This window comes from Diadema antillarum, unplaced genomic scaffold (genome assembly GCF_040938485.1).
Source record: "Diadema antillarum isolate AM-2024a unplaced genomic scaffold, OU_Dant_1.0 seq00000906_RagTag, whole genome shotgun sequence".
NCBI lineage: Eukaryota > Metazoa > Echinodermata > Echinoidea > Diadematoida > Diadematidae > Diadema > Diadema antillarum.
Window position 1 is genome coordinate 22,875 of NW_027271764.1, and position 24,132 is coordinate 47,006.

At 39.4% G+C, this 24,132-nt stretch overlaps 1 protein-coding gene across 1 annotated transcript in view; it reads left to right on the forward strand.

Annotated features, from left to right (window-relative positions):
* The window catches only part of LOC139741144 (NF-kappa-B inhibitor-like protein 1), a 30,592-nt gene extending 16,313 nt beyond the window's left edge, over positions 1-14,279 (forward strand). Inside the window, exon 4 of the mRNA XM_071651731.1 lies at positions 13,696-14,279. Within this exon, the coding sequence (XP_071507832.1) occupies positions 13,696-14,279 (584 nt within the window). The remainder of the gene's footprint in view (positions 1-13,695) is intronic.
* The last annotated feature ends 9,853 nt before the right edge of the window (positions 14,280-24,132 follow it).

Genomic DNA, 24,132 nt, shown 5'->3' on the forward strand with positions numbered 1-24,132 from the left:
TATTTTTGTTCTGAATTGGGATAAGCTCACTCTGCTTTGCTCCTGTAATGTGTACGGTCTACACGCGGAACGTTTGGCACTGTTTGCGGTGAAAGAACGCCGGAAGGTCCAAAAGTAAATGACGGACAATTCAAGTTCTGTCCTAAAAATCGCAACAGCTGATCTGATCATCCCGAGGCGACAACCTCTATAAATGTTTACTTGTTTATCTGAACGAAAATGTCATCCGCGGGTTTCTCGTAATTATAGCCCTTGTCTTTTTTTAATGTGGCACTTTGGCACGACTTATGAGTATTAAATTGAAAGTTTGGAAGGCTTTCCGACTCAAATCCGTATTTCGGGTAAAAAATCATGTTGACCTGTCAATCATCGAGTGGACTCTTTCGCATTTTTTTAAAAGATATATGCTGTTATATTATTCTTCTCTTTAACACGGCTCCGAATGCAATACATGTAGCAGAGGTTTACATTCCTTTAAAAAAAAAATCTTGTTTGCTTCTTTTAGTGGGACGGTTATACAGTTTTGTTCAGTTTAAGAAACAAGAAATCTATCGGCAATTCAGTGTGTGTTTTCCTGACTGTACCCAGGGTACGTCTCTCTTTTGGCTTTGAATTTATTCTTGTAGGCTGGTCGAATAATGTCTAACAATCAGTGACAATCAGTGACAATGCTCGTATGATCCAGAGAATGTGGATCAAAAATCATCTTCGCACATGAAATTGTACGACGCGTTCATTAATGGAAGTATATGCGAATTAATATTGCTATTAAAAAGTGCAGCGTATTAGCAAGTTTAGTGTTCTACGTCAAGCAAAAAGCCGATTCGGGAAATCTCTTTTATGATGTTTTGAAGACATCACAACTAAATCAAACTTGTTGATTCTCTGAAAAAGAAAAGTATGATGCTATGGTATATCACGTTTGGACACCGTCATTAATTGGCACCAACCATATTGTTATATTTTGTGGGTTGTTGTCTTATTCTTTAAAATTAATAAACGGAAGAGATGACGATGAACTTTGTTATGCCAGTCGCTATATTGCCTTAGCACCCTTACAATCCGCTTGCCTGTCATGCCTGCGGCAATAGAAAGCCATGATACTGTATAGGATGGAAGGGCCCCTTTCAAATTCCCCTTCGTCTCTACTACCCATCCTCGTCGGACTCTCTAAATACAAGAAGAGACCTGCCACAGTTGCGCCCTATTCCCTCTAATCAACTGCTTCCGCTTGTCACATTTCCGCCAATCCTCCTCCTGCCCCCCCCCCCCATATCTCTCCCCCCCCCCCACCCCTTCCCTGAAGTACTGTACTGGCAAGCAAGTGAAACAGGTTCGAATGTGCGTCATGTGGTTCAGAAGACAAACATCTCTGGAGTCGACTCATACCCACTGTCTGTGAAGGAAAAACACTAAAACAAACAAACGTAAAAGAAGGCCTATTTATATTCATATATACAGCTTTTAACTAGACCCAGCAGTGTCAGCTCTAGTGGAGGGAAAGTGGAAAGAAGCGCAATCAAACGACTTTTACTTTAACATATCGAAACCACATAAAAGATAATGACGCAGGTATAATTATCACGCGCTGTTTAAGTAAGAAGACAAATTTACAGGGTGAAGGCACCAAGTCCTTTGCGTCCGATGTTACCATGGGAACGTAAGCACATACTCCATGTCCTCCGTGCATTTGCGCAGGTGTGTCTGAATTTCACTGTATACCCCAATGCCACTCCTTGGCGTGTGCTGACATGCGATAAGAACACCCTGTGTAAATTGACCGTTTAATAAAGCTTAAGCCTATCGTGTAGTAAGTGAACTAATATTTCTTATGGAACACTTGAGCATCTGTCAGCAAACACCGACGTATATCAAAGGGACTGCATGCCAAAGTGACTCCCTTCTATTAAGAATGTGTACATGTTCGATTAAAGTTTGATCATTTACCTGGAATCGGTCAGTACTTTAAGAAACAATAGTATTTGGTATACATTTGTATTTTTTCATTTATCAAAGCATGCAATTTCGTATGCAATTTCGTGATTTTTGTGATAGTCACATCCTGAAAAAAAGATAATAAGGTTTGCCTCAGTGTCCTATCGAGCGCTAGGTCGATCCTTCGACATTGACAAGCTATAGTTGATCCGGTTAGTATGGTTAGTGGATGGAGGGACGTGCGAAACTCCTTTGATTATCATGCAATTCCGAAAGTCGACAAACTTACTCTCAGCTGCATACAAAGTATACCTCGAGCGGTGTTTTGCAATGAATTGATTGCAAACCATGAAGAAAATAGGAAGTGATGTCTTTGATGATTGGTTAGAGAGCTCTGGCGGTCTTAGTCTGTCGCCATGGCAACGCTGGTTATAGACGGGGCTCAATCAGTGACGAGAAGAATAATCTTTTTCTCTATCTATCTATCTATTCTTTGTTTTACCCCACTCGTAATCCTAAATCTTCTTTGTTCCAATGTGCCACTTTCAGGTATAGAGCTACCTTGGTCCTATAATCTATATGTAAACCTTTTCAAGAGCCGTAATCATGGATCTTAGGCCTTTACCTCATCCACTTGGTACGATCTCATGCGCTACCACCACTTTTTTACCTCGGTCCTCTTTTCTGCACCTGTTTCGTTTACTACTGCCTCTGCAAGTATATGTGTATCCTCTATACCAGCTCTTCATTTTTTTCTCAGTTACCCCCATCTCATACTGCATCTTTCCGGTGAGACTTTGTACCTGCTTTTATCTATCCTACTTTTCGAAGGGTGTAATTTGCCAATGTTTAGGCCTCATCCTGTTAGGCTGGCAGGATCCAGAGTGTGAAGTGTGAAGATGCAGATTCCCGATGGCACAAGGATCGACTTCTTCTTTACACACTCGTCAATGTATTTGTTAATTAGTGCCGGATTTGATGAGCTTATAGCCACTGCCGTATCGAATCTAACTCTGAATAAAGGCAGAAGGCGAGAACAAGCAGCATCTGCCACACACATGAGGATAGACACACACACGTATACTTGTACTGTAGCTTATAACGTTGATACATCCACTCTGAACTTGGAAATCGTTGTTCTCTACCCATACTCACTCAGGGTTAAAGGGATGGTATAGTTGTGGTTGAGATGGGGCTTCAGGTTTCCAACTTTTTTGTGAGAAATCTCTTTAGAAATATGAAAATACCGACAATTCTAAGGGGAATTCAAAGTTTATTTGACGAAAATTGGTTTTGAAATGGCTGAGATGTTGAAATACAGAGAAGTCCTGATAAAAGGTGGGGCCCACATTTTATTAGGACCACTTTGTTTTAGGAGCATACAATTCTAAAAGGAAATCAAAGTTTATTTGACGTAAATTGGTTTCGAAATGGCTGAGATATCGAAAAAAAAAACAGTCCTAACAAAAGGTGGAACTCGCATTTTATTAGGAGCAGCTTGTTTTACTGTGTTTCTGGATATCTCAGCCATTTCAAACCCGATTTTCATGAAATCACCTTTGAATTCCTCCTAGAGTTGTATGCTCTTTGGCATTTCATAAATGGTTGCTAATTATCTCGCAAAAACCCCCGTAAAATCTGGATCCCCCATCTAAACCAAAACTGCATCATCCCTTTAAAGGAATACTGCTTGTCTATCAGTCCTGTCAGTCTGTGGTATACCTGGTGATGTTGGGTATTCCCAAGACTTCATCACACGAGACTTGCCTTGCGTCGTCAACGCACCTGCTGACGTGCGAGTCAAAGAGGGGCGCGGGGTGATCACTTCCGGGTGACGTTAAGCATATAGCATTTCTCGTCAGAAGAAAGAGATAAAAAGCATCAGATTAAAGGGATTTTGCACAGACTGCCCTGACAGTCGAGGTGATTCGATGATTCATGGTTTACCTGGGTAGTCTTCACGTGAACAGTGAGAGCGTATGATAATGATATATCAAAATTTACACATGTATCAGGATTGCACCACACCACTTGACCACAGGGAGGTGTGAAAAGAATATTTCTTTCCTTCCCCTGCTCGCACACAGCACATGGTCAGTCTTGTTTCTCTAGGTCAGTGTCGTAGCAGACTAATTTTGCGTTAATACTGCAACCGTCCTTGCACAACAGTATCATAAGCCTTTGGCAACATCTCTGTAGATGATGATAATACTTTATGTACATAATAACTTTATGAAAAGTTTAAGTGAAGAAATTAAGACTGCTGCATTGGCAACTAACTATAATAGTCTAAATAGTCCAATCTGATTAGCTGATTTTCATGTAAATGAGGGTTCAGGAAGTCAAATTCGTTATACGCTGAGTCATACGTCATAAGATTATGCTCAATGGGTAACGTCTTTTCACCAGACGTTCAAACTGTACCGCATGAGAGCAACATGTGTTGATTATAAACATACAATCTTTATCCAGAAAGGACTAAAGACAAGGTGTGCTCATACAAGTGCAAAATAATCGTGTTGCCACCGTGTACGTGCAGGTTTAAGGAGCACTCCCTGTGGGTTTGGCTTTCTGACGTCACGCCCTGACTTTGACAGGTACCTACTTAATTTCCAGGGTTGGGGGAACCACGGGAGAGTTGAGGACATGGTGATGATTGTTATGGCTGGGGCGATTAGTCATACGACAATGCCTATAGTTCTCCTTCTTTCGCAGCAACACGATATACCGGCACTTTATACATGACCTTAATTCAAACAAAACATTTCTTCTTCTTTTTTCTTTCAAGACTGGCTGCCGTACCAGCCAGGTTGGGGCACTGCAGGGATTGGTGGATAGACTCTTGACTGCCGATTGGAGGTCCCGAGTTCGAATCCCGCCCAGTGCCTAACGCTTATGTCCTTGGACAATCTGTTTTTACCCATTAGGCCTATGTCCCTCTCCACCCAGTTGTAATTGGGTACCTATAGAAACGCTTTAAGGGTGATGATAATGCTACGGCCCTCTGTTAGAGCAGTGGCAACATGTACCGAAGAGGTTAACCTAGACGAAGGGCTGTATTTTCGGATGATGTTTGTTTTTCCGAAGGTTCCTTATCCCGAAGGTTCCTTACTCAGAAGATGAAGGTTCGCTAATCTTGAAGGGGAAGGATGCTTTCTATTAACGAACCTTTGGAATTGCGAACTTTATTTCGTTTTCGGATTTACGAACGTTCTGAATAACGAACCTTCAAATAAAGGAACTGTAACCATATTTTTAAAAGTGGCCCTTGATACATGCGGGCTAGTGTCATTGTTTGATCACGACTAGTATTTCATATGCTATAACCCTATCTGAACTATGGCATTCTCGCCTGGGGCAACACTTACTCCTCATATCTAGAAAGAATATTATTATTGCAGAAAAAAGCTCTTCGTATTATTTGTAGAGAGTCGTGGAGATGTCATACAAACGATTTGTTTTATCAAAATAATATTTTAAAAATTAAGGATTTGTATTGTTTGAATTTAGGTCAGTTTATGTACAAATTGATAAATAATTCCCTTCCTTTTGCGTTTGATTCCATGTTTATTCAAAATAAAACTGTACATTCATACCCCACGAGACAAATCAATGAATTCCATTTACCACTCTCTAGGACGGTTTTGGCAAAGTCTATATTCTCCTTCGCTGGACCTAAATTTTGAAACTCCCTTGACAGCAGCATAAAAGAATCTCTAAGTTTTAACACTTTTACTTTGAAATTAAAGAAAATGTTTATCAATTCTTATATCACTGGGGATTTGCATTTCGAAAGTTGCTAACTGACTTCTTTGCTGTTAATGTCTTTACTTTGTTTAATCTATTTCATAACTGTTATATATATTACTTATAGATAGTCCACTTCTTGGTAAGACCAAAGTCTCATGTGCCCTGGCATTGGCCCTTGAACTCTTCCTCCTTTGCCCTTTTCTCTCTCTTCCTCTGTCTTCCTGTCCCCATCTGGCCTTTGACCTCCTATTTATTCTTTCCTCGCGTATGTAAGAGAGCAGCTTTGTTTTTGTCTGTGTGTGCGTTTTGTGTGCGTATACTTGTTTTATTTTCTGTTTCCCGAGGAATATGTCAAATTGTCTTGTTACATTATTACTATAATTTTCACGACTCACGAGGGGACTGCATTCTACAAGCTTGGCTTTTTAGCAGTCCCCTCCATTTCCGACCTTTTCTTTCTTATGATTCAGTCACATTTTGCCCATGTATTTTTTCAACTAGTATGTTTATTGAGTCATGTAAACAAATGACGTGCATCTAAATTTCATTTGGAAATGTAATAGTTACATTGTACTTAATTTGTTTATATGAAATTGTCATATTATATGTTTTGGCCGGAAATTAAATAAAAATGAAATGAATGAAAAATGAAATATGCGACGAGAAGAGCGGAATCAAACAATGCTAGTTTAAAAAGTGGGGTCTTGTTTTTAATGATGCTTTTGCTGGTATTAATTATCTTGATGTACTCCCCCTTGTATACTGTTGTACGTGTTTGCGTTTTTGCTGCAGCAGAAGTTATTACATCTATATAACAAACAAAACGAAAATGAACTGATGTCGAAAAAGTAAGCGATAAAAGTGGTAACACTCTGATTACAAATATTTCGTACATGGTGAAGCATACCTGCCTTAGTTCTGTTCAGATACAATTCCGTAAAAACAAATATTACGTGAAGTTTCTGTGGGTATGACAAGTGTGTCAGTGCCTTTCTTTGATTTCCCGACATTCCTATTACATTTGTTTCAAGTATCTGCAGTGATTCATTTCATAAGTCGTCCACTCGTACAGTGAGTGTAATTTGATATGGCTCTTGTTATGTTTTATATCTGCTGATTTTTAATACGAACCGAGTACTTTGTTTGTCGGATGGCAGTTTCGTTACTTTTTCACACACATGGGTATATCTCTTACTTGGAAATGTTTTGTTAGTTTCAGAGTGAAATCACAAGGGATGTGGAAGAACCTACAACATACATGACATATAGAGTAGATATTATCGTTAGCACATGGCATCTTGTCGAACATGTTTGCGATGTAAAATGTAAGGGACATCTTGATTCAAACACTTTTTTTTTGCACAGCAAGTTGCCATTAATTAGCTCCCAAACCGATCTTTGCATCAGTACCGCAATATGCGTGACACACATTTTAGCCGCGTTTTGGGCAACTCCCACCCTTTGAAAATCTCAGTTGTGTCTACCATATTATTTCAGAGATCTCTAAAATATAATGCCACTTCAGTGGTCGGTCGATAACGTCAGCGCAACTCACTGGAGGGCTCGGTTAGCGCGGTCATTACATATTCAAGTTTATGACGCTCTGTTTAAAGGCTTAAAGGGATGGTATAGTTTTGGTCGAGAAGGGCGATTTCAGATTTTAACCTTTTTTTTGCAAGATGTTTAGGAACTACTTAATATTCAATAGCATACCATTGTAAGATGAATTCAAAGTTTGTTTGATGAAAATCAGTTTTGAAATGGCTAAGATATTTAAAAACAAAGTAAAACAAAGTCACGTGGTCCTAGTAAAAGTTGGGTCACACCTTTTATTAGGACCTGTTAGTGTTTTCGATATCTAAGCCATATCAAAACCGATTTAATCAAATAAACTTTCAATTGCTCTTACAATTGTATGCTCTTTCATATTTCATGAAAATGGTTTCTAATTAGTTCACAAAAAGTTAAAACCTGAATCCCCATCTCAAGCAAAACTATACCATCCCTCTAACGTGTTAGATTCTTTGCGAAACAGAAGTCTAGGCGTTGATACAGTTGCCTTATTACTTCGAGATGACTATACATTCAGGTGAATGTCTGGAAGTTGTCACCACATCAAGCGCTTGACGCATATTCACTCCCGCGGTTCCAACTCTTGACCTGTTAGCTTAATGCAACGTGGCATGCCACTTTAGCCACAGATGTCAATCTTCCCCCTGGATGGGACTAACAGACTTACTGGAATGCCAAGTTTGTCGCTCAACAAAATGCACCCTATACGTCAATGACGCTCCCTCTAGTGCCGTATTAACCATTACAGACCCGAAGGTATAACAATATTCGTTTCATGCTTCAGCAACGGTATAATTCTGAAACAGTTAATCTTGAGAAGGAGAAGTCAGAGAGTGTGCGATATTGCCGGCGATTATCAAAGGGATCGTATAGTTCTGGTCGAGATCTAACTTCAGGTTTCTAATATTCATTGGTGAGATAATGAGAAGCCTCTTATGAAATGTGAAAGAATGTGTAATTTCAAGAGGAATTCAATGTTTATTTGATGAAAAATGGTTTTGAAATGGCTGAGTTATCCTAAACAAAGAGATATGTAATAAAAGGTGGGATCCACCTTTTATTACGATAACTTTGTTTTACTTTGTTTTTGGATGTCTCAGCCATTCCAAAACCGATTTTCATCTAATAAACTTTGAATTCCTCTTAGAATGGTATCCTCTGTATAAAAATTTCATAAGTGGTTTTCAGTAACTTGCAAAAATTCAAAACTCAATGCTCATCCCCACCAATATTATACCATCCCTTTAAAATCAACTATCATCGGCTCCATATACCTGACCTGTAGTACCTGTAGGACAATAACAGTTCTATAATGTGCTGGATGTTTCATTCAGTGCTTGGATGATTTATCATTAGCCTTGTAACAAATAGTCTCGATCGAACTTCATTCGTTGTGCTACATATTGTTTAGATCGATATTAAGGAGTGTCAGGAACGCACGCAGGCTGAGAAATAGAGCAAACCAGAACGAACTCGAACAAACAAAACCCGTTCAACAGTCAGTTGAAAAGACAACAGACGGTGGAAAATGGGGGAGGGGTAGTGTGTCTGTCTGTCTGTCTGTCTGTCTGTCTGTCTGTCAGTGTTTTGTGGAGAGGTGTGTGTATAATTTGTGTGTAAGAAGAGAGAGAAAGAAAAACAGAAAGAGGAACGATTTTTTTTCCTTTTCGAATCTTCTTCTGAAGAATTTTCTTTGATTGGACGTAATTTAGGAAATTTCATCCAAACGTCCAACTTTGCGAAATTCACTCGGCAATTTTTCTGAACGCGTCAATTTTCATACTTCCTTCGGTTGATTGGCTCCGATAATCAATGACCTATATAATTGTGTCGTAACTAGGGCAAAGTACTAATACAGGACGTGGCAGGTGAACGTAAACGATTGAGTTGTCATTAGTTCAAGCTGGATCCGAATCAAAATCTGAATGCAGAGGGATGAAATTATTTCCTGGCTTCATCTGCTAAATTCTGTCTCATCGCCGCTTTGAAAAATGCCGCAATGTTCGCGAGCGAGAATAGCTTAAAGAGGAAATCCCCCTAAAAATAAATCAAATTCAAAAGAAAGAGAAAAAATATTCTCCACAGAACGAGACAAAAATGGCAAAATTCCGATAAGAAGTAAGGAAGATATGACATTTTGAAATTTCCATTTTTTCGGAAAGCATTTCTTGCCCAGTACTTACGAATATTCAAATCAGCAAGTTGACGATGTCATGCTCTCAAAAATTCTCATCATTTCGTATACAAAAATGACAACTATCCTATATTTCAGCCGTATATATGCATACATATATATACATATCTATATATACAAAACCACCCAAAATAAAGAAACCCCAAATGTTAACTCTGATATACCTTGGTATGGGAGCATGCTTTTACTTGTATTAGCTCGAAATAATTTTTTTCCCCCGAATTTCATATACAACATACATGAAAACTTGTGAGGGTATGACATCAGCAACTAGTTCATTTGCGTATTCATAAGGACTGGTCAAGAAATGTTTTCCGAAAAAAAAAAATGAAATTTCAAAATGCCATGTCTTCCTCATTACTCATCCATATTTTGTCACTTTTGTATCGATCTGAAGGGAATAATTTCCTCTTTCTTTTGAAGTCCATCTATTTCTTAGGTGGATTTCCCCTTTAAAATCTCCCTCGATTAATGTATAAAAACAAAGAGATATCAGGAGAAAAAGATTCAGTTTGTATATCAAAAGATCATCTGATGATCAAAAGAACACCTGATGGTGGCAGCGGGAGAAACGCATCAATATGCTCCATAGTCAGTATGAACTTGCAAAGTACGTGCAATACACAAATACATGACATTATGCGTATATTACGCTGGTGTGTTTGTGTTTGTGTGTGTGGAGGGGAGGGGTTGTTTGAATTTTTGTCACGTGGTTTCTCAATGATCTTGTCACGTGTTAACAGTGACTTCCCAGCCACCATCCACGTACTAATGTAACCAGTTTTAATGTAGAATAAGATTTTGAGCGAGATAATTTCATGCATGGAATCCTGCTAAGAAAATTTAAGTATGCAAAAAATGTTGTGATATCCTCATATAATGAGAGGGACATCATTAGTCTGGTTAACGATGATATGAGAAATGACATAAGCGGATGTGGATTCCACCTGCTAATTACGTTTTGTCGTGGATGTTGTTCTTTTGGGTACCGCAGACTCCCTTTCGGGATACACGCCTCGTCCTGCATGTATGTGAATGTCTCGGTAGATCGAGGAGGTTAACCAGTGAAACGTTTCCCTTGGTTAAAACAGGTGTATTGTGTGTGGGGGTGCATGGGGGGGGGGGTTCTAATGTGATCGAGTGAAATGTTTTTCATTAAAATCGAGTGTAAATGTCAATTTTGTCGGGAAAGGCCCCTTTTAACCAGTATTCTCCTTTTGATATAAGCTCTTTATGATAAATAACAGTCAGCCTACATTCCTGTTTCGAAGGTAACAGGGATCCATTGCGTATATACGCAATTTGTTAACTTTTTGTATGTCCTTTTTTTTAGCGTCGATTGGAACGGAAACCTGAATAGTGATGTGCACCCAGTTCAAAATCCCTGAACCAGAAAGGGTTAAAGTGTATAATATATTTATAAGCATCACCCTGGGCACTGTTTATAGGTATCAATGTTGAGGCAAGTGTAGGCCTTTGGAAACAAGGAGCTTCAAGGTGGAAGATGATAACGCGTTCTCCGACAACTATGTAAGATGAATGATAAAGCCGATGCTTATGTTAGTTTTGCAAGTGATATCCGGGTGTATCCATTTTTGCCTGAAGCAGATTGAGTGACCCCATACGATGACGCCGATATAGAATCTGCTGTATGTTCCTCACTGTGTTTGGCCTTGAGTAGCAGGAAAGGACAGTAATCGACTCATCCTATCTTCGATGGAGGTGACAATTGACCCCTCCCTTCAAGCTCGTTCGGGTGGTTCGACCGTGGGTCAACCGTGCGGTTTGTGTATTATGGGAATGGTCAAGCAAGGAATGCTGAAGCCAGACGGACACACCCATTCAATAATCAGATGGAATAAAGTGTCGCTTCCTGGTGGACGGCGGTTCAATTTCTCTTCTTTAATTTTTAGGAATCAAAATCAGTATATTTTTTTTCTGTGGTCAAGTTTGTAAAGATTTTGTGTTGTACAGCTACAGCACCAAAGTATTGACCATAGTCGAGAAACCTATTGAGTGATAGGGCTAGAAAGGTGTCGGTCTGGACGTAAAGACTAGACCGGATAGTCACTTCAAGCGTGAAGCGTGACAAACGTGATGACTACTATTGTCTCATTCGTTTTGAGAAGTTACACAAAATATCATATATACTGTAGGTCACACTGAGTCAGTTTACGTCAGATGAACGCAAAAAAAAAAAAAAAAAGTCTGCAATCACGCTATATGATCGCACCCCTGTATCATTGGTCATGATTGTGTCTGGTTGCTTGTCGAGGTCGATGTAGAACTTGAACGTTCTGCAAAATATTATGAATGGATTAGATTGGAGACATTTTTTGCGAGTGTCCTTCTCTTCTTTGTTTATGTTGTCCTTGTTTTGCTCATTACCTGCACGCCACAGGTAAATAACTCCTCTAACGTGTCTTCCCTGTGCAGAACGGAGGCGATTATAACGTCATTACGAGAGTGTGCCCATAGAACCTATTAATGCAAAATGGAAACAAATTGTCTTAGTCACGTCCATGCAAAAGCAAAAGATTTGACAGAATAATATAAGAGTAATGAAGTTGTCTTCACACAATTTTTAAGCACACAAGTATCCCGCTCAAAACTCACAGAAAAAAAAAAAAAAAAAATCTGCCGTGGCGATTGACTTGATTTGCTCCATGACCTGGCCCAACGAGCACGTAATTTGACTCAACGTCAATTAAGTCCACCATCTACTCTTCCTCGGGGGCAATTGCGATAACATCTTAATTATGATGTGATCACTTACAGACCCCCCGTCGAACTTTGCCTCGTTCAGTAATTAGTTGTTGTATACTGCCAGAGTTAAAGGGATTTCCCCCTTCTTGAGCCGTAAATGAGGATATTACGTCACTTGCGTCTTGTTGAATCGTGACTGAAAAGAAACATCTTCTCTTGTCTACTATAAGTCTCCTGTTTGGATACCACCTATGAGTCTTCAAATATTTTGGGCATTTGTTGTTGTTGTTGTTGTTGTTGATGATGATGATGATGATAATGCGCAGTGACAATGCAGGAAACATTTGAGAAGGAAACTGCGCTGGTATGAGTTTGTTATTCACCATCACCATCATTTTTTTTTTTTTCGTCAGAGATGTCACAAAAATGCAAAATCGTACAGAGCACAATGAATTTTTTAGCACTTCTGCATGCAAACCCGTGAGTTATCAAATTAAAAGCGCTTAACATCCGTAGTGTTTTCCCCTCATTATCTCCGCTGCTGTATGGCACTCCTGAGAAACTTTATTACCCAACGATTAAAGGCAGTGCAGTTTACCAGTGTGTCCCATTTCAGCATTGTCCTTTGTGTAGATGGGCGTTGTTGCTAATTGCTTCTGACAACATTATTTAATTGTTCAAAAGGTACATGTATTAGCTGATATCTTGTTTAAAATTTAATGTTACTTCATCGCAGGGGCCCTGGAAAAAGAAATTGGAAGTCGGAAAAAGAAATCACATCACCCATTACTTTTCGAAGGTTCCGTCCTTGAATGGTACCCATGTGTGTGTGTGTGTGTGTGGGGGGGGGGGGGGGAGGGAGTGGGGGGGAGAGGGGGATACCATTGACCCTTGACCCGCCTTCCGCCCGCAGTCTAAAAACGAACAAACGAACAAACAAACAAACAACCTTTCGCGGCCCCTGCGTTGTTTTGATTTGTCTCATTTCTTATCTTTCTTTTTTTTTAAGTGATGTTTTATTTGGTACTCATCATATAACACTCTTGTAACAATCAGAGCTGAGAGATACATGACAAAGAATACATTTTGTTCAGTTTCTTAATTATACATGCACATTTTTTTTTTCTCTTGAGGTATGTTGTCTGTGTGGGTTTACAACGGAAAGGAATGTTAAAAGCTGACATAGCCGGAAGGTTGCGAATGACGTGCAGAGTGGCAAGCGCGTATACACAATCTAATTATTTGAAAACTATGTCATATCGACAGAGTGAGAGGAAAAAATGCAACACAGAAGTGCCATGGCGTCTCATTTCGTATTCGTTTCATTTGGTTGCTGCGCCATACTCGTGTATTGATTGCGAAGCCTGTAACAAATGTTTTGCCTAAACAAACACGGAAAGATATCGAAAACGAGTCTGTAGGTTCGATGCATCACCTTCAATCTTTTAATGAAATGTTTGCCAACCTTATTTTCGTTTACCCATGAGATGTCTATTCCACGCATTCCTCAACTTGGAAATGCTTGTATTTCAACACAGATTACGCCGACGAAAACTGCGACTCCTTCGACGCCTGGGCCAGTCGGATCGCCCAAGAGTTCCGCAGGAAGCACCAGGAGGAGGAGAAGAAGTATCAGCCGCAGAGCCCCAAGGTGCATAACATCCGCCTCCAGCGGGAGTACGTCCGTCCGGAGGACAAGCAGGAGTCGCAATGGAGGAAACAGGAGATCCAGATGCAGCGGCAGAAGGTACGGCGTCTGGAGCGGGAAAGACAGAAGACCCTCAAGCAGAAGCACTCCTACATGAAGCAGTGCGAGAAGGTCTTCCACGAAATGGCCAACGACCTACTGCGCTACCGGGACATCCCCTGGCCCTGCAGCTCCGGCAAGGTGGAGAGCATGATCAAGGTGCTCCTCTGCGATGTGGACGTGACCAACAAGCAAGAGCTCCGCCGATTCATCAAAGCCCAGCAGCTCATCTGGCACCCGGACAAGTTCCTCCAGCGGTGCGGGCAGCGACTGGTGCCGAGGGACAGGCAACAGATCATTGACAAGGTCACAGAGCTGGCCCAGACGCTGAACCAACTCTACGACATCGGGACGCTACCCAAGGGGCTCCTGTAAGAACTCCCCAAGGCAAGTCTGTCATTGCATGATATTCTATTGTTGGTGAAGAATACCAGTGCTTGCAGACAAGAGATCTTTAAATTTTTGTCGATCATGATTCTACATTGGGTGAATTTCTTTGTCAGTTACAACTGATCACAGAACCCTGTCCAGGATAGATTACTAAAACATTTCACGTTTTTGAAATACGTATCCACGTTAACAAGAATTTCATGTAATATCATGAACAACAAGCAATAGCTTTCAAAAGGCCATGATTACTTTCTATACTTTTTGTTCTGCATAATGTTGAAAATATGTCATTAAGATTATTCGGCTAGTTTTTATCATAAACCTCGGGGTTAAGGTGGCAACTGGACTAAAATCACTCACGCAATTAGCAGATATCTTGCAAAATTGTTCATCCTTTTAGTACTATGAATTATGAACGATCAAAAAGAATCCTTCAAATGTGTTCATGCAGCAAATGATCTAAGTAGTGTGTTGTCTTTCCTCGAAATAAAGAAAACTGTTACCTCTGCAATAGGAAGGGAGAGAGAGAAAGGAAGGGAATGCTTATTGGAAACACACTTTTATCAACTCTGCATGATATTCATTTACGCCAATACTCACGTTTGACCGAAAGGCACGTGTTCTGTGGGAACGTGACCAAACGTGTCCAGTTGGAGCGGAGCTCTTCTGTTTTTGGCGCGAATACAGTATACTGTTTTAACCTGATGCACCTGCGCGCGGTAACTAAGAGCTTTATACCTTGGTAGCCGAATCTGGCGACAGTTGCACACGTCCAGGGTCCACCCATTCCAGGCCCAAAACACGTGTCCGTTTTTATTCACATTATCACCGGCTGATGATAATTGGTCAAGCCATTAACACATCTTGCCAACTCTTCCCATTGTTAATTGTTCGTAATTAGAGAAGCCAGAATTCAGACAGTATTTCGGCGAGCTTTCTCGTGTCTTCACTTCCGGTGAGACAGCCAAGGCGATAATGGTCGTCTGCAAATTGCCGACCTCTTTGAACCATTGCCACATCAATTAACATCTGATAATAAGGTGTGACGGTTTGTCACCAAGGGAAGCGTTCCCAAATGCGACGCGATGTACCAATTCGATCAAGTTTTCCTAGCTAAGGCTGAAGGTCTGTTTCTTGTTTTACTTTTGCAGCTTCTTTTAGACCGTAACTATTTCAGAATCATTACAAAAATTATTGAGTTGCAACGTTTCATTCTTTCCCTTTCTTATATTTTTCAGATGTGGACCACTGTCTCGATCACAGTCTGTGTAGCTACCTGGACTGGTCAAAAGACGTCAAGTCATCAAGCGTTGTCCGAACTCGGCTATTCTTTTAGGCTCCAGCTCTCTCGTCTTGCCACAAGTTGAGACCCATGGATTAAAAGATTATGACGACGAGAGCGAGATAATGTCTAAAATTTATTTTTTTTTAACTTTAATTTATCCATTCTTCATCTGTGCATACATCGGCTCCAGCCGGAAGGGAATGATGTGCTCTACCTATTTCTTGATTGTCGATTTCTCTGCCAGGTCCTGACGCTCTGACGAAATCAGAGTATCGGAACGAATAATGACAAACATATAAGATTTTGATAATGTATTTGATTTTAAACATTGTCGTTATATTGAAAAGTTGTGTCATCCTTTCTTCTTCTTTTTTTTTTACCTAAGAAGCAATGGAAAGGCACTCGTGGCATTCATTCCATCTGTCCATAGTCAAACTCTTTGACGCAGCAAGTAAAAATAGAGGAAAAACGACACATCTTTAATTTTTGTATTACATCGCCAGTTTGTAAGGTACATGCAATGATCTTTTGTCAGTCCTTTGACTATCACACATGCGCATGATCATGTAACAATCCCTCTGCGGGAAGTTAAAAATTGTTTCACATTAGGAAACCCTGAAGTCAAATAGCAATACATCTCTGAATCCTATATTATAATCCATTGTTTTCTGTCCTAAGGGCGACGTGGAGAAAAAAAAAAGAAATAGAAGGGTGTAGTTTCACAGTTGATTACCCCCCTTCCCCCTCTTCCTTAGATAAGGTTTAATCACGCGATTCCTTAGTTCCATGATCATGACCATGGTCCTCTTTCTACTTACTGGTCATTAATGCTGTGTCGAGGATTTTCTACTGTTAGCAATGACACAACTGGCGTGCCGAGCTCTACTGAGTGCTTATCCAATCACTCCACAAGTGCACCCTTTTAAGACCAGCTCACCTTAAAATGCGTTTGTCACTACACTTTATCTGACCGCGGCCCACTCGCGTCTGAAGTGCCCCTGGCTCAGGGAGCCCACGATGTGTCCCCGTGATTCGGCTCGACGCCCACTCGGATCCCGCCAAGGAATCCTTTGACTACAGCATTGGTGATTCCTCGTACAGATGACCTTTTCTCCCCAAGCCGAAACCAGCGTCCCATATCAAACCCAACATCGTAACTAAAGCTGACCAGGTGACATTTATATACATGGACACGCGGTCTTAGAAGACATGGAAAGAATTGCAAGTTTACAGGCCACCCCATCTCCCAAGCAACCAAGAAGTAAACATCCAATGGCGCAAAAACCGGGAGGTGACAGAAATGCAGAAGAGCAGGAACTGGTATTGTAGTGACGTCTTTGCAAGACCTGAATATTGTACTTTTCTTCTTTTGACACATGTTTGTACGGATGATTGGAAAAATGTTAACCGCCATCGACGACTATAGATCTACTCAGCTATTTCCAGCCAGCAGCGTCTCACAGGTTACTAAGTAGTTTGCATTTCTGTTCATGACAGTATGTGTGCGACCTTCCTAGCCGGAATAAATATAGCCTACTTATACTGACAGCACCCACAGTTCTTTTACTGAACTGAACTCCGGCGGGTCTACAACAGACAACACACTGTTGCATTCTCCCCTTTAATCAATCATGGCTTAGCTTCCACACGTTCATAATCAAAATTTGCAAGATGGACGTAGGAGAACGAAGCAAAATCATTGGATTAAAATTTAACTTCGATTATCATTATAGCAGGTACTACACTGCTTGCAGTCTGCATTTTAATCTTTTACATCATGGTTTTAGAAGCGCGAGGCGTTTTACTTTGTTTCTACTTAAAGTTGCATCAATATAGGATTTAAAGAATATTCTTGAGGTCAATTGCAAGGAACTTCTGTTAAATATTTTCTCATTATTCCTAGGCTGTGGCGCTTAAAGATAAAGCTTAACTGCTAAGCCTTAAGGAACGTTGATGGGTTAATCTGTCAATGCAAAACGTGACACGTGCTCTCCGTGCACGCCCCTCCATTCGGCAGGTAAGATGACATCATATATGACCTTTGCCAAGAAGGGACGCAGCTCAGTTACCTGTTGGATACTCGAGTCGAGAATATTGTCACGTGACGGAAGTCCAGTTAGACAAAATCGATTCGCTTCACCTTTTTGCCTTATCAGTGCTATGGAGGGAGAGGGAGAGCGAAAGGGGAGGAGGGAAAAAGAGAAGGTCTCTATTTATAATCATACCGTTTTGGGACGTGGCTGATAAGTCCGTCTTTTCCCAGGTGATTCTCATATCAATTTTTTTCGGAGAGGCGTTGCATCCGGCACTACGTCAAGTTTAATACCACCTAGCTGTTTATTGAGGTTTCGAGAAAACAGAAAATGCACCCAAGTCAGAGGGCAATATCACACCGGTTCGACTAATTACTTTATGATGATACATGTGAGTGGTTGAGCTCAACTTCCGAACGTTTTGACTAGTGATTTTATGCCAGCGTAATTACCACTCAAATTGTCCCCATAGTCTTTCGTATTTCTTATAGTAGATATTAACCGTTCAAATTCGAATTGCAAATCTCACTAGACTACCCATTTCAGATTAATCAAACTTAATTTGCAATGATTTACCATGGCAATTTTAAAGTTGAAGTGACGATTTCTAAAAATGTTGGAAATGTTCTGTTTCTTTTCATATATTTATAGTGCGAGTATTCTCTTTCTTTGACTTTCCTCTTAACCAAAGTAAACTTTAATTAGTAATTACGCATGCTTGAAGAAAGGAACAAAAAATGTTATTAATTCGTCAGAAAGTGTAAGCTTATACTAGGACCTAATCACAGCGTAAAAAATGTCTCAAGCGAATCTTGGTCATCTGTTGGAGCGAAATTGTTATGAGTGAAGGTAACTTCACTGATAACATGGATAATGACCAATGTAAAGTTTATCACAGTGGCGTAGTTTCTATAGAAGTGTGATAAAAAACGAATGCCCGCGGCAGTTTGACACTATATCAGCAAAAACTTCATTTTTCTTTATCTGATTCAAACGGAATTATGCAAGAACTGGAAATTATGGTGCCAGGAAAGAGCGATTTAACTTGCATGTCATTTTCGGGCGTATATTCATAGTTCGCCAGGTATGATGAAGAACATTCGAGCGTCATACTTATCACAGCAGGTAAATATGGTTCTACAGATTTTTTTTTTCTAGGGGTACTGCCTTTCCTCGTCTTGTGCAACTCGAGCTAGCGAATGTCATCAGTTACCATATTTGACTGAATTTGATGGGAATGTGTAGAATAAAATATTGCCCAGGTTAGTCAAATCAATTCGAACAAAAACGATGGCAACGAAAGGCAGGCCAGGGCCATTACATTTCTGGTATAGTTCAGAAAATATATCTGGACACAGCAAAAAACAGCGACAGTATGTGCATAATAATTCGTGCATTATATTCTCGTGGCAAATGGGACAGAGAAAGAGTGGATGTTACAGTTGAAATTAAATTTTAATGCGCCGATAATATGATCGTAATATCGAAATTGTGAATACGCGGAACTTTAAAATGCCTAAAATGCTGGAAGGCTATCGTAAGCTCTGCTTTAGTTGAGCCTGCTGTTCTCCGTCGTTAATTCTATTTTCCAATCGCATTAGGGTTAGAGAAGACATTCTCTCCTGTATGATAATTTACCAGAATAGAATAGTCGACCCGATGCGACACTCAAATAGAACACTTCCCGCGTGATCGCGGAGATAAGTACGGGAAAATCCTCGGGGATGCAAGCGCTCCGGGAAGAGAGTCGTGCATATAATTCAGAGACGGTTTGGTTCGAATTGAGCTGGCTTTGATGATGGAGCTTTGCAGACAGTTGTGGTAGGAAATCCTTTCGTGGGAGGAGAAGTTGAATAACATGTTTCCGCTTCCATGGCTACATAGGAAAATCTGGCTGGTGGTGGCCAAATAGTATTGACATAGCTATACTTAAACATTTTGCCTTCAAAAGAGAGAGAGAGAGAGAGAAAGAGACAGAGGAAAAAAAAAACAACCTCATCTGCAATGTCTGAAACATGTAGTATTGATAAGTATCGGAAGTGGTATTTACCACTTTAATCAGCACACAATGCACTTGCCGGATTGTTCCTGTTTTGTACGACACTTCATCATTTCACCATAGCTATGACAGCAAGTTAGGTAATACCTCTTTTCATCCTTTTGATCCTTAACGCACTTCCGTGTGAAATCGGATTCAGTTATCACCATCGACTTGTAAAGAAATCGCAAAAATATCAACAATAATTCAGTATCGCTGTGTGCCACTGGTTTCAAGTAATATGCTGTGTACACTTAATGGTAGGTTTCAGTTATACATTGATCTTCTCATCGCCTGCATGTGCAGTCGTGTCCCGACGATGTTAAGTTCTCAGACTTCAAAATACTATTCGGATGTTGATATCCCAAATTAGGCCTGTAAAGTCTGAAAGAGTTTGTGACAGCTCTGATAAAGTGAGAAAGAGTCCATGTATGTGTACAGAACACTGGTGTTTGATGTTTAACTGTCGAAACTGGCAAAAGCTTGCTTACATGGTACCCTGCTGCTAACAATGAAAACAACATGATCTTTTCTCTCTCCCACATCTTTTTATTTGTTTATTTATTTGTTTATTTATTTATTTATTTATTTATTCGTTTATTTGTTCATTTATTTATTTATTCGTTTATCTGTTTACTTATTTATTCATTCATTTACTTAATTATTTGTTTCTTTATTTATCTATCTATGTTCTAGAGAGAGAAGAAGAGAGAGAAAGAGCAGGTGATTTTTTTTTTCAGTGCTTTACCCTAGAAAACCCTTTCCATTTCTGCTCGAACTCCTAAATTAAGAAATTAAATGAGAACATGCATGGGGATACAATTCGTCATGCATTTATAAACGCGTAATATACTTAATCATGCAATGTGACTGCGCGAAATATGAAAATGTTGCGACTGCCCATGCACGAGCCACCACAAGAGTGTCTAACCTTGGCCGCCATCCAAGGCAGATGGCGGAAACCAGCGATTAAGCCCGTCCCAATTTCGGGAAACGACTTTTCTGGGATAATGCTGAGAATAACCTAGCCTATCTTTCCCCTTCAAACACTCCCAAGCAAATGCATTTGATGTGCATTTCAAAGGCTTTTTGCTTTCTTTCTTTCTTTTTCTTTTTAATGTGAAACTCGTATACGAGCAACCATATCTTACAGCCTTTTCGGGGTTAGTGAGGCACTGGTGATGCATCTGCCACAGCGCCATCACAGGCAACTAGGGGTCAGGCGTCAATCTGGGGCCAGAGAACGTTGCACTGCGCATGTGCGGCTTTGATATTATCCGGCGTGAATAAGCCTGTGGCACTGCTCTCAATACACATCAGTTGCCTGTGGTCATGTTATCCAACCGCAAATGAATATGCCTCGGGCTCTATTAATATAGAAATCCGACATAACATTCGTCGCTGAATTCATTGTTGTAATCATTATCATTGTTACTTATTATCGTTATCATTAATAGCTGTGATTGTAGTACTATGAGTAGGACACGATGTTGTCTTTTGCTGTCATTATCACCACTAATGTTTTGTTTTTTTGCCATTTTGTTGTAGAAAAGGGAAGAACAAAAAACGTTTTGCATGCCCCTCGTGATTGTGGAACAGTGCACCGCTGCGTAACGAGTTTTCCGAATCATCTTGCTGATGGTGTAGGCAGTATTACGATCAGTGCATGTTTGTTTTGTTTGTTTTTTTAATTCCGCTCTAGTAGATATTTACGACTGCTGTAATGTGTATACAACTATCGAACTTGATCGACTTCACTGTGATGGTCAAAATCCATGGTCAAGAAATGGAAGTCTTGAATACTGCCGGCAGGGTGACAGGTCGTGAAAGAATTGTTTCGATGTCCGGATCATGACTTTGACGCGTGACTTGACTTGATATGGAATCCGATTCATTAATACCCTATGCAGCTTTTATAGCAGGTAATCGCTGCTTAGTGGAATATAGCGATGATACGTATGTTACGGTCTTAAGGTGATACGTATCTTTGACATCTATAGGGCCTGCTTTCTTCCGATAGGACAGTATGACGTTTATGGCCAAGCAAAGAATGATGCTAATGATTTTTTTTTTGTTTTTTTTTTTGTCAGCTGGGGGAAAATAAATAGTTTGTTTAATTGTTTGTTTGTTTGTTTGTTTGTTTGTTTTTGTTTGTTTGTTGTCAGTCAAAATGTTTGTAAAATATTGTAATGGACGGAGTAGTCTGTGTATTACAGGAATTAGTATGTCATTGAGATACTTATTATACGATTAGTATTGTTTTCGTTTTAATGTAGGACATTGCTTAGGTTTACGTCAGATTATTAATATCATCACTTTAATCATGTATTCAATGAAAACTCTTGTTACACAGGAGTGTATTTCCTTCATTATGTAACCATACGGTATATGATACTAATATTGAGTCTGTTATGAAATTTTCGCTGCACTATCCCATGCTTTTACTCGAAACGCACAAGACTCTTCAGACATCCTAAATGAATCTTCCTTTTTCACTATGTAAAGCTCTGGAAAGAAACGTGCGTTATGATTAAAATATTTCTGGTGTGTTTTGTTTGACTTTTTTTGAATTGGATATGTTTTTTCCACTTGAACTGATGTGTATATTAAGCAATATTTCGACCAGGTTTCTGTGATCAATGTTTGCTTGTTCCTTAATATAACTTAATATGTAAATAATATATTGGTTACAGAATCAACTGTGCCTTCTTTTCCAGTAACATGTAATTATATCTTTTTCGTATGAGTGTATAATTGTCTTACTATGAAATGACGTACATAACAATAGCTTTAATGTAGCAGTGTTGTTTGCAATATTACTGATCTTAAATAACTGGTTGTATCATCCTGCTGTAAATTATACCGTAAAAAAATAAATGATCTCGAAAACCAAACAAAATATGTTGGCATCTTCCAAAGAATGTTGGTCTCTGTGTCTTGTCCAATAATGCTTCCCAATATCATATATCTAATGCAAGCAAAGGGACTCTGACCAGAAAGACACACACACACACACACACACAACACAACACACATCCATATATATATATATATATATATATAATCAAAATAATGAGGAAAGAAAATAACATTCCATGCCGACGGGATCCCACTCTCTTTGCTAATTTTTCATTGTTATGAATATTCATAGTCCATTGACACATTGAGTTCTGTTGGATCACATTGCACACTATAATCTGTTGGAGGTAACAGTTAGCCATATACAAATGAAAATCCGGATACCCTGTGGGACTGCACTGCGCTAAATTATCACGTTGATGTAAATGAAATAAATGAAAAGAAATGAAATGAAGTGAAGTGAAATGTTACGCGGCTTGAAGTAAAAGTGCACTGTACGCTTAAACTTAATTAAGAGTAAAGAATTAAAATCACACACATAAAAAGAAGTTATTCCACATTTTACTTCTTTTAGATAATATCTATAATAATACCCCCTAAAAAAGCTATGAAACTTGGAAATCTCGAATGTTTCTGCGAAATATTGATGACGTTGATCCCATATAATCAAGTTAGACAAAAGAATTCCGTCATCTCCTTTACAGCTCTCCCGTTGATGGGTATACTCTTAAATACAAGTTTAAAAAGCCAACAACAACAAAGTATGATATTTTTCGACAAATATGGTTATGTCCTTTTGCCATTGAACAGTAATCATTTCTAAACCGCTACAGCTCTTGAAAATTTGAAATGAAGGATATGATTTCATTTGAATTTTTAAAGAAAATTTTTTCAGATATTCCATATCTTTCCATGAATATGAAGCTACAGTGAAAAAGCTACAGAAATCACAACTATTCAAAATAGTTCATTGCTATATATACAACATCGTGCATATTGTTCTCTTATTTACAAAAAAAAATGAGCACAGTTGATATTCTTCGGCTCTTTCATATATCAAAGATATAGATACATAGACATTCTATATGATAAGAATCCGTGCGGGTAATAAACTACGTAGTTGAGCTTATAGATACTTTGCTATTGCCGTAAAGTATTTTTTTTTTCACATTTCCAGCAGCTAGCTCAGCTGTAACCAAATAACACACTGTACTTGCATAAATCAAATATCATGGTACATGTACTCGCTTATCGTCAACACTCTTCGTGCATATATAGGTAGCAACTTTAGACTCTGCCTGTAGCGCAGATATGATTATGAACAACAAAAATCGTGAGGATACTTTTGACCTATACAGTCCCTAATTTGTACAGCTGCTATCAGATTAAACGTTAGGAGGTAAAGATAGACTAAATGTAAATTTGATTGAGATTCTTATCATCCATTAAACGTTATTTGATATTACTGAAACGGTCTCTTCCAATTTCTGACGGCAACATTATTCTCAACGCATTTAAGAAAAAAAAAATCCGGCACAATCCGCTACAAAATTTTGAAGCGGTATTGCACAAGCCGAGCTAGGCAACATTTACAGTCATGACATACTCCTGAGATGGTGGTAA